Source organism: Rattus norvegicus, chromosome 4, assembly GCF_036323735.1.
Source record: "Rattus norvegicus strain BN/NHsdMcwi chromosome 4, GRCr8, whole genome shotgun sequence".
In the NCBI taxonomy this organism is placed as follows: domain Eukaryota; kingdom Metazoa; phylum Chordata; class Mammalia; order Rodentia; family Muridae; genus Rattus; species Rattus norvegicus.
This window is the reverse complement of record NC_086022.1, coordinates 100,835,179-100,850,037: the sequence shown is the minus strand read 5'-3', so window position 1 is coordinate 100,850,037 and position 14,859 is coordinate 100,835,179. Positions and strand designations below refer to the sequence as shown.

The 14,859-nt window shown below is 36.8% G+C and overlaps 1 gene segment (V, D, J or C); it reads left to right on the top strand.

Moving 5' to 3' along the window:
- The first annotated feature begins 3,703 nt into the window (after positions 1–3,703).
- Igkvl3 (immunoglobulin kappa variable like 3) lies at positions 3,704–4,249 on the top strand. The segment is given in 2 exon segments: positions 3,704–3,818; positions 3,939–4,249. Coding segments are annotated over 2 exon segments (360 nt in total).
- Positions 4,250–14,859: the final 10,610 nt, after the last annotated feature.

Genomic DNA, 14,859 nt, shown 5'->3' with positions numbered 1-14,859 from the left:
AATGAATATCCTAGTAAGAGCACCAGTGGAAGGGGAAGCCCTGGGTCCTGCTGAGACTGAACCCCCAGTGAAATAGATTGTTGGGGGGAGGGCGGCAATGGGGGGAGGATTGGGAGGGGAACACCGATAAGAAAGGTGAGGGGGGAAGGGGATGTTTGCCCGGAAACCGGGAAAGGGAATAACACTTGAAATGTATATAAGAAATACTCAAGTTAATAAAAAAAAAAAAAAGAAAATATCATCCTGAGTGTGGTAATCCAATCACAGAACAACACACATGGTATGCACTCACTGATAAGTCGATTTCAACCTACAATCTAGAATTACCCAAGATACAATCCACATACCATAAGAAACTTAAGAAAAAGAACTATCAAAGTGTGGATGCTTCCCTCTTTCTTAAGAGGGGGAGCATAAATATTCATAGAAGGGAATATGGAAGCAAAATTTGGAGCAGAGACTACAGGAATGTTCATTCAGTACCTGTCCCACATGGGTATACAGCCCAAATATATATACAGCCACCAAAACAAGATAATATTGATGAAGCTAAGAAGTGCATGCTGATGGGAACCTACAGCTGTCTCCTGAGAGGCACAGCCAGGGCATGCCAAATAGAGAGGTGAATGCTAGCAGGAAATCATTGAACTGAGAACAGGGTCCCTGTTGGAAGAATTAGAGAAAGGATAGAAGGAGCTGAAGGGGCTTGGAACCCCATAAGAACAACAATATTAACCAACCAGAGCTCCCAGGAACTAAATTACTACACAAAGACGATAAAAAGACAGACTCATGGCTCCAGCTGCATATGTAGCAGAAGATGGCCTCATTGAGCACCAATGAAAGGAGAAGCCCTTAATCTTGCCAAGCCTGGACCCACCAGTGTTTTGGAAGTTCTGGGTTGGGGGGATAAGAAGGTGGGGTGGTTGGAGAGGAGAAACACTTTTATAGAAGAAGGGATGGGGGAATGGATAGGGGGCTTATGTTCTGGAACTGGGATAGGGAATAAATTTTGAAATATAATTAAAAATATCCAATAAAAAAGATAGAATAAACTCAATAATAATAGGTATATCCATGAACATTAAAGAAAATATCTGTTTGATCTCTTTTCTTTTCAAATGTCATAATGCCTTTTATTTGTAGACCTGAGTGCTTTTATAGAGTTAGACACAATATGTATCATATTTTTACTGCTCCTATAATTTATCATATTTATGAATGTTTATCTTGGCAGAATCCAATATTAGAAATATCCCGGAGTTGGGGATTTACCTCAGTAGTACAGCGCTTGCCTAGGAAGCGCAAGACCCTGGGTTCGGTCCCCAGCTCCGAAAAAAAGAACCAAAAAAAAAAATCTCCCTAAGCTTTAATCCATGCTTTTACTGAGTAAAATCCCTTAAATATCACTAGGAGAACTAATGTCTGTTTTCTACTTCTGTATTTTAAGCGTAGATACAAGCAGATTTTCATAACATTTTCAAAGACTTTTGAACATAGGTAGTAATTCTGTCTTAGGAAGCCACAGCCTGTGTGCCCACTGTCCCATGGCTAAATCCTTAATTTCACACTGATGACATTTTGTCCAGTGCTAAAAACTAACAGATATTTTATGTAGTTTTTCTCCCAAAGGTTCTCATTACATAATGCTTGGCTTTTTTGAAACACTAGCCAATAGCCAATGTCTGAAAATTGCATATTTTTCCCTAATGAAATCCATCCGTGTATGTCTAGAATCAAAGCTCAGTTGTTGTCTTACTTTGACTATCAATTACTTTTCATGTCATATACTATCTTTCAGGCCGCCAACTCTACTTTGGTGGAAACTAATTCCACTGATATAAGCAAGTGTTCCCTTGGAAGCAAAATGTGCCTACAAATGGTAAGAATGATTCAACAGAATCTCAGCAAATACATTTTAAAAGAAAAAAGCCAAGCTTTAATGAAAATGTTAAATTATACACATGTTTCTATTTATCATTTTTATCACAATGGTGGTCTGACATCAAATTCAGAAATTAAGTAGCTGAGAACACTTTCCTTCCCAATAAGAAATAGCTGCATTTAGTAAATTAATTTCATGCCTTTCAACAAAATTAGTGTATATAATTTTTTAATTCCCCAAATGCAAGCCACCTATAGGCTAGCAATTTTTTTGTAAATTAAATACTATATCTTACAGATTTAATAAAGATGATTTTTCACACTACTTTAGAATGTAGAGTTTTAAACTTTTTGTGACAATGTAGAATTTATATTCAGTATAATACATTAGACTGGGAGGATCATCATCATGCATCTATATATATGAATATATAGATATAAATGAATATATAGCTATATATATGCAAATATATTATCTTAAACTCAGAAATATATTGCACTTAGAATACAAAGCATTTTTTTAATTTGTGGAAGAATGAATAAAATATTTTAGTAACCCCATCATATTATGTATTTTCACTGAATATGGTAATTTCTATTACTTCTTGTTAGCAATTAGTGTGTCAAATAGAGTTATGTCTCTTATAAATTATGAAAATAGTTTCAAAAATGTCTTTAGTAGTGTGGTATCATTATAGAAAAAATACTTTTCTGCAGTCAAATATGTGCTGTTATGGTCACGCCTGGTATCTTGGGATGCAAGCCTGTGATAAATTAATAAGATAACTGATCCTGCAGCTGTATCTAGATCTGTCCATTTTCTGCTGATGGTCATGTGGCCAAAGCATGAATCCACTGCCAAAGGACTTATTAACTGGCTGGTCCCACAGTGGACAATCGTCAGTCTCAAACAGGACAGCTCATGATCATGAGGACTTCCTCTCTGATAATGAGGACTAAAATGGAAATACAACCAGGATAAACATTTAGTGATCAGTGTTGCATAGTACATTAGGATTGTCCTTATTCACTGTGCTTAATTTTGTTTTGATTTATTATGTATCAAATCTCAAGAACCCATTGTCACATACAGAGTACCCAGTAGTAGTGTTTTCTGTTATGGTATTCAAGTATATCTTTACTAGTAATACCTGCATGCTGAATAATGGTTTTTAACAATAGCAAATACAAGAAAACTGTTTACATGGAAGATACCAAAATGAGCAAAAGATGCATCTCATTTAGCCCATGAGAATAAAAATACCTCCATATTTACATGGACTAAGAATTTCAAGTGACAACAGTTGTTGGGATCAAGGTGTTATATGTGTACATATTGTGGATTTACTCATCTTTACTGTATTAAACATGGTAAATTCTGTTAAATCTTAAGTTTTATTCACAAAAACATTCCTGATGTATTACAATTTTAATTTAAAGAAATGACTACCTAGAACAAAAAATAATTCACCGGGATAATATATAGAATGTAATAATCAATTTGAATTATTAATCCAAATTATTAATTTCTTCTTTGATTTATATTCCTGGAAAGCAGGATTTTTTCTATATTATGATGTATTTTTGAAATATAGTATTAAAATTAGAACTCATGTAGAATTTTTCAAATAACCCTAAAACACATCTGTAATTTTAAAATCTTAAAAATTAATTGAATTCTCCAGAGGCATATCTGTGGTCTGACCGCAGATATCTGGGGTCACTAAGCTTGTGCTAAATGCTGAACAGAGTGAGTCTTGCAGCTGTGCTCAGACCAAATTGGTTTCCAATGATTTGCATGTATTCACTCCCCAACTTTTGGAGCTTCCTCATATAGCAGTCATATGTTGAGCCATTGTCATTGAAGTTAAGACTCATCTTGGAAATGAGGGTCCCTGTTCAATTCCTTGGGCTCCTGTTGCTCTGGTTTCAGGGTAAAATGGTCTAAGTGGGAGATTAAGTGTTGCACACAGTTTCCTGTTTGCTGGTGTTTGGGAAGGGTCCTCTCTTTCCATGCTTAACTATGTGGTAATTTATTATGTCTCCACTCCTAGGTGCCAGATGTGACATCCAGATGACCCAGTCTCCATCCTCCCTGCCTGCATCTCTGGGAGAGAGAGTCACCATCAGTTGCAGAGCAAGTCAGGGTATTAGCAATAATTTAAACTGGTATCAGCAGAAACCAGATGGAACGATTAAACCCCTGATCTACTACACATCCAATTTACAATCTGGTGTCCCATCAAGGTTCAGTGGCAGTGGGTCTGGGACAGATTATTCTCTCACCATCAGCAGCCTTGAGCCTGAAGATTTTGCAATGTATTACTGCCAACAGGATGCTAGTTTTCCTCCCACAGTGATATAAGTCATAACATAAACTCCATGAAAGCAGAACTGAGAGGTTTGGCTGGCCCAGATGTTCCTTATGGTGAGTCACCCACTGAAACTGTACCTCAGACATAACAGGAGATTTAGCTAAGCACATGAAGAGTCATTTGTTTTGGTAAGACAGACTAAACAGTCCTCTCTATACCTTTCTTCCTTCCTCTTCATTTTTAGCAATACAGAGCACCAATGTCTTTCCTGACTTAACTTAGGACACAGTTGCTTCTTTTGAGATGTCTGAGTTGTTGCATAAGTAACAGAGAATAGCCTTCTTGGGGAACCAGTGGAAGGGTAAGCCCTTGATCCTGCCAAGGTTGGACCCACAGGGGTAGGGGAAGATGGGGGCAGTAAGGGGAATATATGGGGGGAATATCCATATGGGGGAGGGGGAAGGAATAGGGACTTATGGACAGGAAACCGGAAATAATGGGAAATAACATTTGAAATGTCAGTAAAGAAATATATCTGAGTTGTATCAAAAATAAAGACTAAGGGGTTGGGGATTTAGCTCAGTGGTAGAGCGCTTGCCTAGCAAGCGCAAAGCCCTGGGTTCGGTCCCCAGCTCCAAAAAATAAATAAATAAATAAATAAATAAATAAATAAATAAATAAATAAATAAATACTAATAGAAAAGAACAGATGCTACTGTGAAAATTCCAGCACACATTATTTAGATGTAGAAAATTAGCCTAAAATACCAGAATTTAAAAGTCAGAGAAATATTAATGAGAAAATGGACAGTACATAGAATTCCTGGTTTTCTTACAAGATCTAGATCACATGTGTCTGAGAAAATGAAGGTGGCCTAAGAATAACTCTGCTATGTCTTGAAATTGTAGCAAAGGATTTTGATGCTTTCGCTGGTCTTCAACACTTCATATGGTATTCCCCTGGATTCAAATTCACTGTTCTGTTCATAAGAATAAAATTATACTAAACCACACTAATATAACTTTTTTTTTCTTTTTTGGTTCTTTTTTTTCGGAGCTTGGGACTGAACCCAGGGCCTTGCGCTTGCTAGGCAAGCGCTCTACCACTGAGCTAAATCCCCAACCCCCTAATATAACGTTTAATCCCACTCTGTGACATGGAATACAGATTTGAAGATATGAAATCATAGAAGACAAACACATGTTTACAAAATGCTTCCAGAAGAGATATTACTGAAAAATTCATATTTAAGAGCATAATTTTAGAAAAAAACAAAACGACAAAAGAACAAAAGTGATCTATACTTTATTCTCAATCTCTCTTTCCTTCTCTCCTCCACCTTCATTTTCTTTCTTAGAAAAAGTCTATTATGTGTGGATACATCGACTTTTTGTTTCTTCATCATGTCCCATTCACCTATTAGTTCAGTTGTGTACCTAGTATTCATATGAATTTAATTATTGGGGTTTTACACAAAGAAAACAATTAAATCAGAAGTTATAATACTTCATTTCTAAAATCTTAGTTATTCTATTAATTGATATACATTCTAGAATGAGTTTATCAATTTAGAAATTCCTTCAGGAATATTAGTTACATTACACTGAGTTCATGTACCCATATGGAAAACACATATTTAAAAGTGGTTCATTAAGATGGAGAGAATGGCTCCTGGATAAGAGCAATTGTTTAAGTTGAAGGGTTTTATTCTCATCATCCACACGATGAAGCAGTTATTTTTACCTTCAGTTCCAGAGGATCCAGCACCCTTCTGTGACTTCTGAGGGTTCTGTTCATGGACACAAGCAGGTAAGATTACACATTTCAAATATTATCTGCTTTGCTACTTCTCTATAACTGCTCCCCCTACTTCCATGAGGATGCTCCCACTCCCACCCACCCACTTTCACTCACTCACTTCCATCCAGCAACTCCCACCTCAACAACCTGGCATTCTCCTACATTGGGAAAAGGAACACTCACAGGACCAAGGGCTTTTCCTCCTATTGATAATAGAATCATCAGTATGATTCCTCTGGTACATATGTGGATGGAGCCATGGGTCACTCCACAAGTACTCATTGGTTGGTGGTTAAGTCCCTGGGAGCTAAGGTGGGTTCTGGTTGGTTGTTATTTTTGTTCTTCCTATGGGGTTGCAAACCCCTTCATCTTCTTCAGTTCTTTCTCTAACTCCTCCATTGAGGTCCCCTGTGCTCAGTCCAGTGGTTACCTTCAAGCATCCTCATCTGTATCATTAAGGCCCCGACAGAGCCTCTCAGGAGACATCTGTATCTGCTTCCTATGAGCAAGGCCTTCTTGGCATCAGCAACTGGGTTTAGTGGTTGCATATGGAATGGACCCCCAGGTGGAGCAATCTCAGGATGACCTTTCCTTAAGTCCCTCTCAATTCTTTGTGCCTGTATTTCCTCCTGAGAATATTTTGTTCTTCCTTTAAGAAGGACCGAAGCCTCCACATTTTGCTCTATTTTCTTCTTGAGCTTCATATGATCTAAGAATAGTTTCTTGAGTATTCCAAACTTTTGAGCTAATATCCACTTTATAGTGAGTAAATACACGTGTGATCTTTTGTGACTTGGTTACCTCACTCAAGATGATATTTTCAAGTTCCATCTATATGCCTGAGAATTTCATGTAGTCATTGTTTTTAACAGCTGTGCAGTACTTCATTGTGTAGATGTACCACATTTTATGTATCCATTTCTCTGTTGAAGGTCATCTAGGTTCTTTCCAGCTTCTGGCTATTATAAGTAAAGCTGCTATGAACATAGTGAAACAGGAGTCCTTGTTATGTGTTGGAGCATCTTTTGGGTGAATCCAGACTAACAGACTGGATAGGAAAACAGGACCCAGAATTTTGTTGCACACAAGAAACATACCTCATTGACAAAGACAGATACTACCAAAGAATAAAAGTCTGGAATTTTTTTTCTGAGCAAGTGATCCCCAGAAAAAAACTAGATGAGCCATTCTAATATTGAATAAAGTCAAATTTCAACTAAAACTTTTTGAAAAAGATAAGGATGGGCACTTCATACCCATCAATGAAAAATTAAGCAAGATGAATTTTCAATTCTGAACATTGTTCCAAATCCAAAGGCACCCACATTCATAAATGAAACTTTACTAAAGCTCAAAGCATACATTGCCCTTCATGCTATAATACCTCCCTCTCATCAATGGACAGATCATAGAAACAGTAACTAAATATAGACACAGTGAAACTAGCAGAAATTAACAGCTATCTATAGAACATTTCATCCTAAAACAAAATAATATGCCTTCTTCTCAGCACCTCATGGTAGCATTCCCCAAAATTGACCATATAAATGGTCACAAAACAGGCCTTAACAGATACAAGAAAATTGAAATAATCCCATGCATCCTATCAGATCACCACAGACTAAGGCCTGACTTCAATAACAATAAGAATAATGGAAATCCCACATATACATGGATCCGGAACAACATTCTACTCAATAAAAAATTTGTCAGGGAAGAAAAAAAGAAATTAGAGACTTTTTAGAATTAAATGAAAATGAAGGCACAACATACCCAAGTTTAATGAGATACAACGAATGAAATGCTAAAAGAAAAACTCATTGTTCTTAGTGCCCCCACAAAGAAACTAGAGCATATATTAACAGCTTGACAGCACAGCGGAAATCTCTAGAACAAAAAGAAGCAAATATACTAAAGAGAAGTAAAGGGCGGGAAATAATCAAACTCAGAGCTGAAATCAATAGAAACCAAAACAAATTGCAAAAAGAATGAACAAAATGGTGAGTTGTGTTAAGGGTCTAATTTCAGATCTATGTTGGCTTGTACCTGAAGTTAATGAACAGTGAAGACTTGGATTATAAGAAAAATTACCACAGAGATTTCTAATCATTAATAGAAAATGTAAAATGCTATTTTTAAAAATTGTTTTTAAAATACCTGAAGTCCAGACAATATAATATAAAGAACTATTTAATGATTTTATGTGACATTAAAATAACAATTTTTTTCTCAATCTATACTGATTTTTTCCATCTTTATGAAATTGGGTATTTCTTATTTACATTTCAAATGTTATTCACTTTCCTGGTTTCCATGCTAACATACCTCTAGCCCTACCCCTCCCCTTCTATATGGGGGTTCCCCTACCAACCCTCCACCCATTGCCGCCCTCCACCCAAGTATCCCGTTCACTGAGGGTCCAGCCTTGGCAGGACCAAGGATTTCCCCTTCCACTGGTGCACTTACTAGGCTATTCATTGCTACCAATGTAGTTGGAGCCCAGGGTCAGTCCACGTACATAGTCTTTGGGTACTGGCTTAGTCTCTGGGATTTCTGGTTGGTTGGCATTGTCATTCATACAGGTTCTCAGGCCCCTTCAGCTCTTTCAGTCCTTTCTCTGATTCCTTCAACGGAGGTCCCATTCTCAGTTCAGTAGTTTGCTGCTGGAATTCGCCTAAGTATTTGAAGAATTCTGGCTGTGTCTCTCAGGAGAGGTCTACATCCACTTCCTGTCAGCCTGCACTACTTTGTTTCATCCATCTTATCTAGTTTGGTGGCTGTATATGTATGGGCCACATGTGAGGCAGGCTCTGAATGTGCATTCCTTCAGACTCTAAATTATGCCTCCCTATCCCCTCCCAAGGGTATTTTAGTTCCCCTTTTAAAGAAGGAGTGAAACATTTGCATTTTGGTCATCCTTCCTGAGTTTCATGTATTCTGTACATCTAGGGTAATTTGAGCATTTGGGCTAATATCCACTTATCAATGAGTGCATACCACATGTGTTTTTTTGTAATTGGGTTACTCACTCAAGATGATATTTTCCAGTTCCATCCATTTGCCTATGAATTTCACAAAGTCATTGGTTTTGATAGCTGAGTAGTATTCCATTTTCTGTACCCATTCCTCTGTTGAAGGGCATCTGGGTTCTTTCCAGCTTCTGGCTATTATAAATAAGGCTGCGATGAACATAGCAGAGCATGTGTCTTTGTTATATGTTGTGGTATATCTTGGGTATATGCCCAAGAGAGGTATAGCTGGGTCCATAGGTAGTTCAATGTCCAATTCTCTGAGGAAACCCCAGACTGATTTCCAGAATGGTTGCACCAGTCTGTAATCCCACCAACAATGGAAGGGTGTTCCTCTTTCTCCACATCCTCGCCAGCATCTGCTGTCACCTGACTTTTTGATCTTGGCCATTCTCACTGGTGTGAGGTGAAATCTCAGGGTTATTTTGATTTGCACTTCCCTTATGACTAAAGATGTTGAACATTTCTTTAGGTGCTCCTCAGCCATTCAACATTTCTCAGCTGTGAATTCTTTGTTTAGCACTGAACCCCCTTTTATTTATAGGATTATTTGTCTCCTTGCAGTCTAAACTCGTCAGTTCTTTGTATATTTTGGATATAAGCCCTCTATCAGTTGTAGGATTGGTAAAGATCTGTTCCCAATATTTTGGTTGCTATTTTGTCCTAAAATCAATGTCCTTTGCCTTACAGAAGCTTTGTAGTTTTATGAGATCCCATTTGTCAATTCTTGATCTGAGAGCATAAGCCATTGGTGTTTTGTTCAGGAAATTTTCTGCAGTGACCATGTGTTCGAGATTCCTCCCCATTTTGCTGCTATTAGTTTGAGTGTATCTGGTTGGATGTGGAAGTCCTTGATCCACTTGACTTCAGCTTTGTACCAGGCGATTAGAATGGATCAATCTGCATTGTTTTACATGTTGTCCTCCAGTTGAACCAGCATCATTTGCTGAAAGGACTATCTTTTTTCCATTGGATGGTTTTGGATCCTTTGTCAAAAATCATATGACCGTAGGTGTGTGGGTTCATTTCTCAGTCTTCAATTCCATTGTACTGGTCTACCTGCCTGTCTCTGTAGCAATACCATACATATTTTTTATCACTATTGCTCTGTAATATTGCTTGAGTTCAGGGATAGTGATTCCCCAGAAGTCCTTTTATTATTGAGGATAGTTTCAGCTATCTTGGGTTTTTTGTCATTCCAGATGAATTTGCATTTTTTTTCTGTCTAACTCTCTGAAGAATTGAATTGGAATTATGGTGTGGATTGTATTGAATCTGTAGACACTTTTGTTAAAATGACCATTTTTACTATATTAATTCTGCTAATCCATGGGAGATCTTTCCATCTTCTGAGATCTTGTTTAATTTCTTTCGTGAGTGTCTTGAAGTTCTAATCATACAGATTTTTAACTGGTTGGTTAAAGTCACACCAAAGTATTTTATATTATTTAGGAGTATTATGAAGGGTGTCATTTCCCTAATTTATTTCTCAGCTTGTTTCTCTTTTGTGTACAGGAAGATTTATTGGAGTTAATTTTATACCCAGCTACTTTGCTGAAGGTGTTTATCAGGTTTAGTAGTTCACTGGTGGAACTTCTTTGATCACATAAATATACTATCATATCATCTGCAAATAGTGATATTTTGACTTCTTCCTTTCTATTCTTTTGTAATGACTTTGATCTCCACTCACTGATTACTCTGGCTAGGACATCAAGAACTATACTGAATAAGTAGGGAGATAGTGGGCAGCCTTGTGTAGTCCCTGATTTTAGTGGGATTGCTTCAAGTTTCTCTCCATTTTGTTTAATGTTAGTTTTGTTAATACTTGACTGCTATATATGGCTTTTACTATGTTTAGGTATGGACCTTGAATTCCTGTTCTTTCCGGGACTGTTATCATGAAGGGGTGTTGAATTTTGTCAAATGCTTTCTCAGCATCTAATGAAATAATGATGTGGTTTTTATCTTTCAGTTTGCTTATACAGAGGATTACGTTGATGGTTTTCCTTATATTAAACCATCCCAGCATACCTGGGATGAAGCCTACTTGATCATAATGGGTGATTATTTTGATGTTCTCTTGAATTTGGTTTTGTAAGAATTTTATTGAGTATTTTTCCGTTGATATTCATAAGGGAAATTGTTCTGAAGTTCTCTTTCTTTGTTGGGTCTGTGAGTAGTTGAGGTTTAAGAGTAATTGTGGCTTCGTAGAAGGAATTTGGTAGCACTCTGTCTGTTTAAATTTTGTGTAATAGTTTGGATAGTATTGGTATAAGATTTTCTTTGAAGGTCTGACAGAATTCTACACTGAACTCATCTGAACCTGGGCTCTTGTTGTTTGCGAGACTTAATAATGACTGCTTCTAGTTCTTTAGGAGTTATGGGGATGTTTGAATGGTTTATCTATTCCAGAATTAACTTTGGTGCCTGGTGTCTATGTAGGAAATTGTCCATTTCCTCCAGGTTTTCGAGTTTTGGTGAATATAAGTTTTTGTAATAGAATCTGATGATTTTTTTTAATTTTCTCTGATTCTGCTGTTATGTCTCCGTTTTCATATCTGATTTAGTTAATTTGTACACACTCTCTGTGTCTTCTGGTTAGTCTCATTAAGGGTTTATCTATCTTGTTGATTTCCTCAAAGAACCAGCTTTTGGTTCTTTTGATTCTTTGTACAGTCCTTTTTGTTTCTACTTGGTTGATTTTAGCTCTGAGTTTGACTATTTCCTGACTTCTACTCACCTTGGGTGTATTTGCTTTTTTTGTTCTAGAGCTGTTAGGTGTGCTGTCAAGCTGGTGACATATGCTCTCTCCTGTTTCTTCTGCAGGCACTCAAAGCCATGAGTTTTCCTCTTAGCACAGCTTTCATTGTGTCCCAAACTTTGGGTATGTTGTGCCTTCATTTTCATTAAATTCTAAGAAATCTTTAATTTCTTTCTTGACCAAGTTATCATTCAGTAGAGCATTGTTCAACTTCCATGTGTATGTGGACATTTTTTCCTTATTGTTATTAAAGAACAGCTTTAGCCTATGGTGGTCTGATAGGACACATGTGATTATTTCTATCTTTCTGTTGATGCCTGACCAGTCATATGGTCACTTTTGGAGAAAGTACCATGAGGTGGTGAGAAGAAGGTATATCCTTTTGTTTTAGGATAGAATGTTCTCTAAATATGTTAAGTCCATTTGGTTCATGACTTCTGTTAGTCTGTCTATGTCTCTGTTTAATTTCTGTTTCCATGATCTGTCTATTGATGAGAGTGGGGTGTTAACGTCTCCTATTATTATTATTGTGAGGTCCAATGTGTGCTTTGATATTTAGTAAGGTTTCTGTTATATATGTGGGTGCCCTTGTATTTGCAGCATAGATATTTAGGATGAGAGTTCATCTTGGTGGATTTTTCCTTTGGTGAATATGAAGTGTCCTTCCTTATCTTTTTTGATGACTTTTGGTTGAAAGTCGATTTTATTCCATATTAGAATGGCTACTCCAGCTTGCTTCTTCATACCATTTGCTTGGAAAGTTGTTTTCCAGCCTTTCACTCTGAGGTAATATCTGTCTTTGTCTTGGAGGTGTGTTTCTTCGAGACAGCAAAATGCTGGGTTCTCATTGCTCATCCAGTTTGTTAATCTGTGTCATTTTATTGGGGAATTGAGTGCATTGATGTTGAGAGATATTAAGGAATAGTGATCTTTGCTTCCTGTAATCTTCATATGTGGAGGGAAGATTATGTTTGTGTGCTATTCTCTTTGTTTTGTTGCAAAACGATTAGTTTCTTGCTTTATCTATGGTGTAGCTTGCCTCGTCGTTTTGGGTTTTACCATTTATTATCTTTGTAGGGCTGGCTTTCTAGAAAGATATTGTGTAAATTTGGTTTTGTCATGGAATACCTTGGTTTCTCCATGTATATTAATTGAGAATTTTGCTGGATATTGTAACCTGGGCTGACATTTTTTTTCTCTTAGGGTCTGTATGACATCTTTCCAGTAACTTCTGGCTTTCATAGTCTCTGGTGAGAAGTCTGGTGTAATTCTGATAGGTCTGACTTTATATGTCACTTGTACTTTTTCCCTTACTGCTTTTAATATTCTTTAATATTCTTTGTTTTGTGCATTTGATGTTTTGACTATTATATGATAGGAGGAGTTTCTTTTCTGGTCCAATATATTTGGAGTTCTGTCGGCTTCTTGTATGTTTATGGGCATCTCTTTCTTTAGGATAGGGAAGTTTTCTTCTATGATTTTGTTGAAGATATTTACTGGTCCTATGAGTTGGAAGTCTTCACTCTCTTCTATACCTATTATCCGTAGGTTTGGTCTTTTCATTGTGTCTTGGATTTCTTCTATGTTTTGGGCCAGTAACTCTCTCCATTTTACATTATTTTTGAGAGTTGTGTCCGTGATTTCTATGGAATCTTCTGCTTCTGAGATCCTCTCTTCTGTCTCTTGTATTCTGTTTGGTGATGCTCATATCTATGGATTCTTGTCTCTTCCTTTGGTTTTCTATATCCAGAATTGTCTCACTTTGTGTTTTCTTTATTGTTTCTATTTCCATTTTCATTTCCTTCACCTGTTTGATTCTGTTTTCCTGTAATTTGTTCATGGATTTTTTTGTTTCCTCTCTAAGGGCTTCTACATGTTTACTTGTGTTTTCCTGCATTTCTCTAAGGCAGTTCTTTATATCTTTCTTGAAGTCCTCCATCATCATGATCAAATGGGTTTTTAAATCTAGATCTTGGTTTTCTGGTGTGTTTGGATATTCGGTGTTTGTTTGTTGTGAGAAATGGGTTTCAATGGTGCCATGTAGTCTTGGTTTCTGTTGCTTGGGTTCCTGTGCTTGCCTCTTGCCATCACATTGTCTCTGGTGTTACCTTGTTCTGCTATTTCTGACAGTGGCTTGACTGTACTTTAGGTCTGTGTGTCAGGAGTGCTATAGACATGTTTTCCTGTTTTCTTTCAGCCAGTTATAGGAACAGAGTGTTCTGCTTTCAGGCATGTAGTCGTTCCTGTCTACTTGCTTTCAGCTGTTCCTGTGGTTGTGTGTCCTGAGTTCAACAGGCTTGTTACTTGGAGCAGAAAAGTTGGTCTTAATTCTGGTCTCTGGTCTGAATTTCTTCCTCGGGGCTAGGTTTCAGCTCTTTGTGAGGGCAGTAACCAGAAGCAAAATAACACTTTTAAGTCTTTATATCTAATCTACTTCATGACAGTTTCTGAGTACACTTTCCCTGAAATATTGAAGTCTGCAATGTATCATAAATTACTCATGATCCAAAATAATGATTTTTTTTATTTTCTAATATTGTATTTATACATAAAGTACCACAATCTTTATTCTGAAGATAGTCTTTTGCTTATTGAGTAATGGGCTGTGGTATGGCCAGGATAACACACTGATCCAGAGTTGCCTGTGCAAAAAGCTCATTGGACAATAAGTGTTTCAAAAAGTAGTGCAAGACTATGTACTTTCTGAGTAAAAGTAGGAAATAGCATTGACTCACCTGAAGGTAGAGATGTTCAAATTCTTCATTATATCCACCAAAGGGGAATTGTTAGGAGCAGATATGTCTCAACAAAAGATAAATAATTTTAAATTTCAAAATTTGTGGATTTCTGACATTTTTGAAAACCAACTATCTATATAAGGTAATTTTCACTGTTGTCTCCATATCCTAAATATTATCTTGAAAGTACTTGCACAAAGTCAGAGCCATGAATTTGCTATTTGGCCCTTAAATCACATGTGTAATCAACTCAGAAGTTGTAATAACATCAGTAGAAGTGTATCATATGTTTTATAAACTGTAGAATGGTAATAATTGTACTCAATTT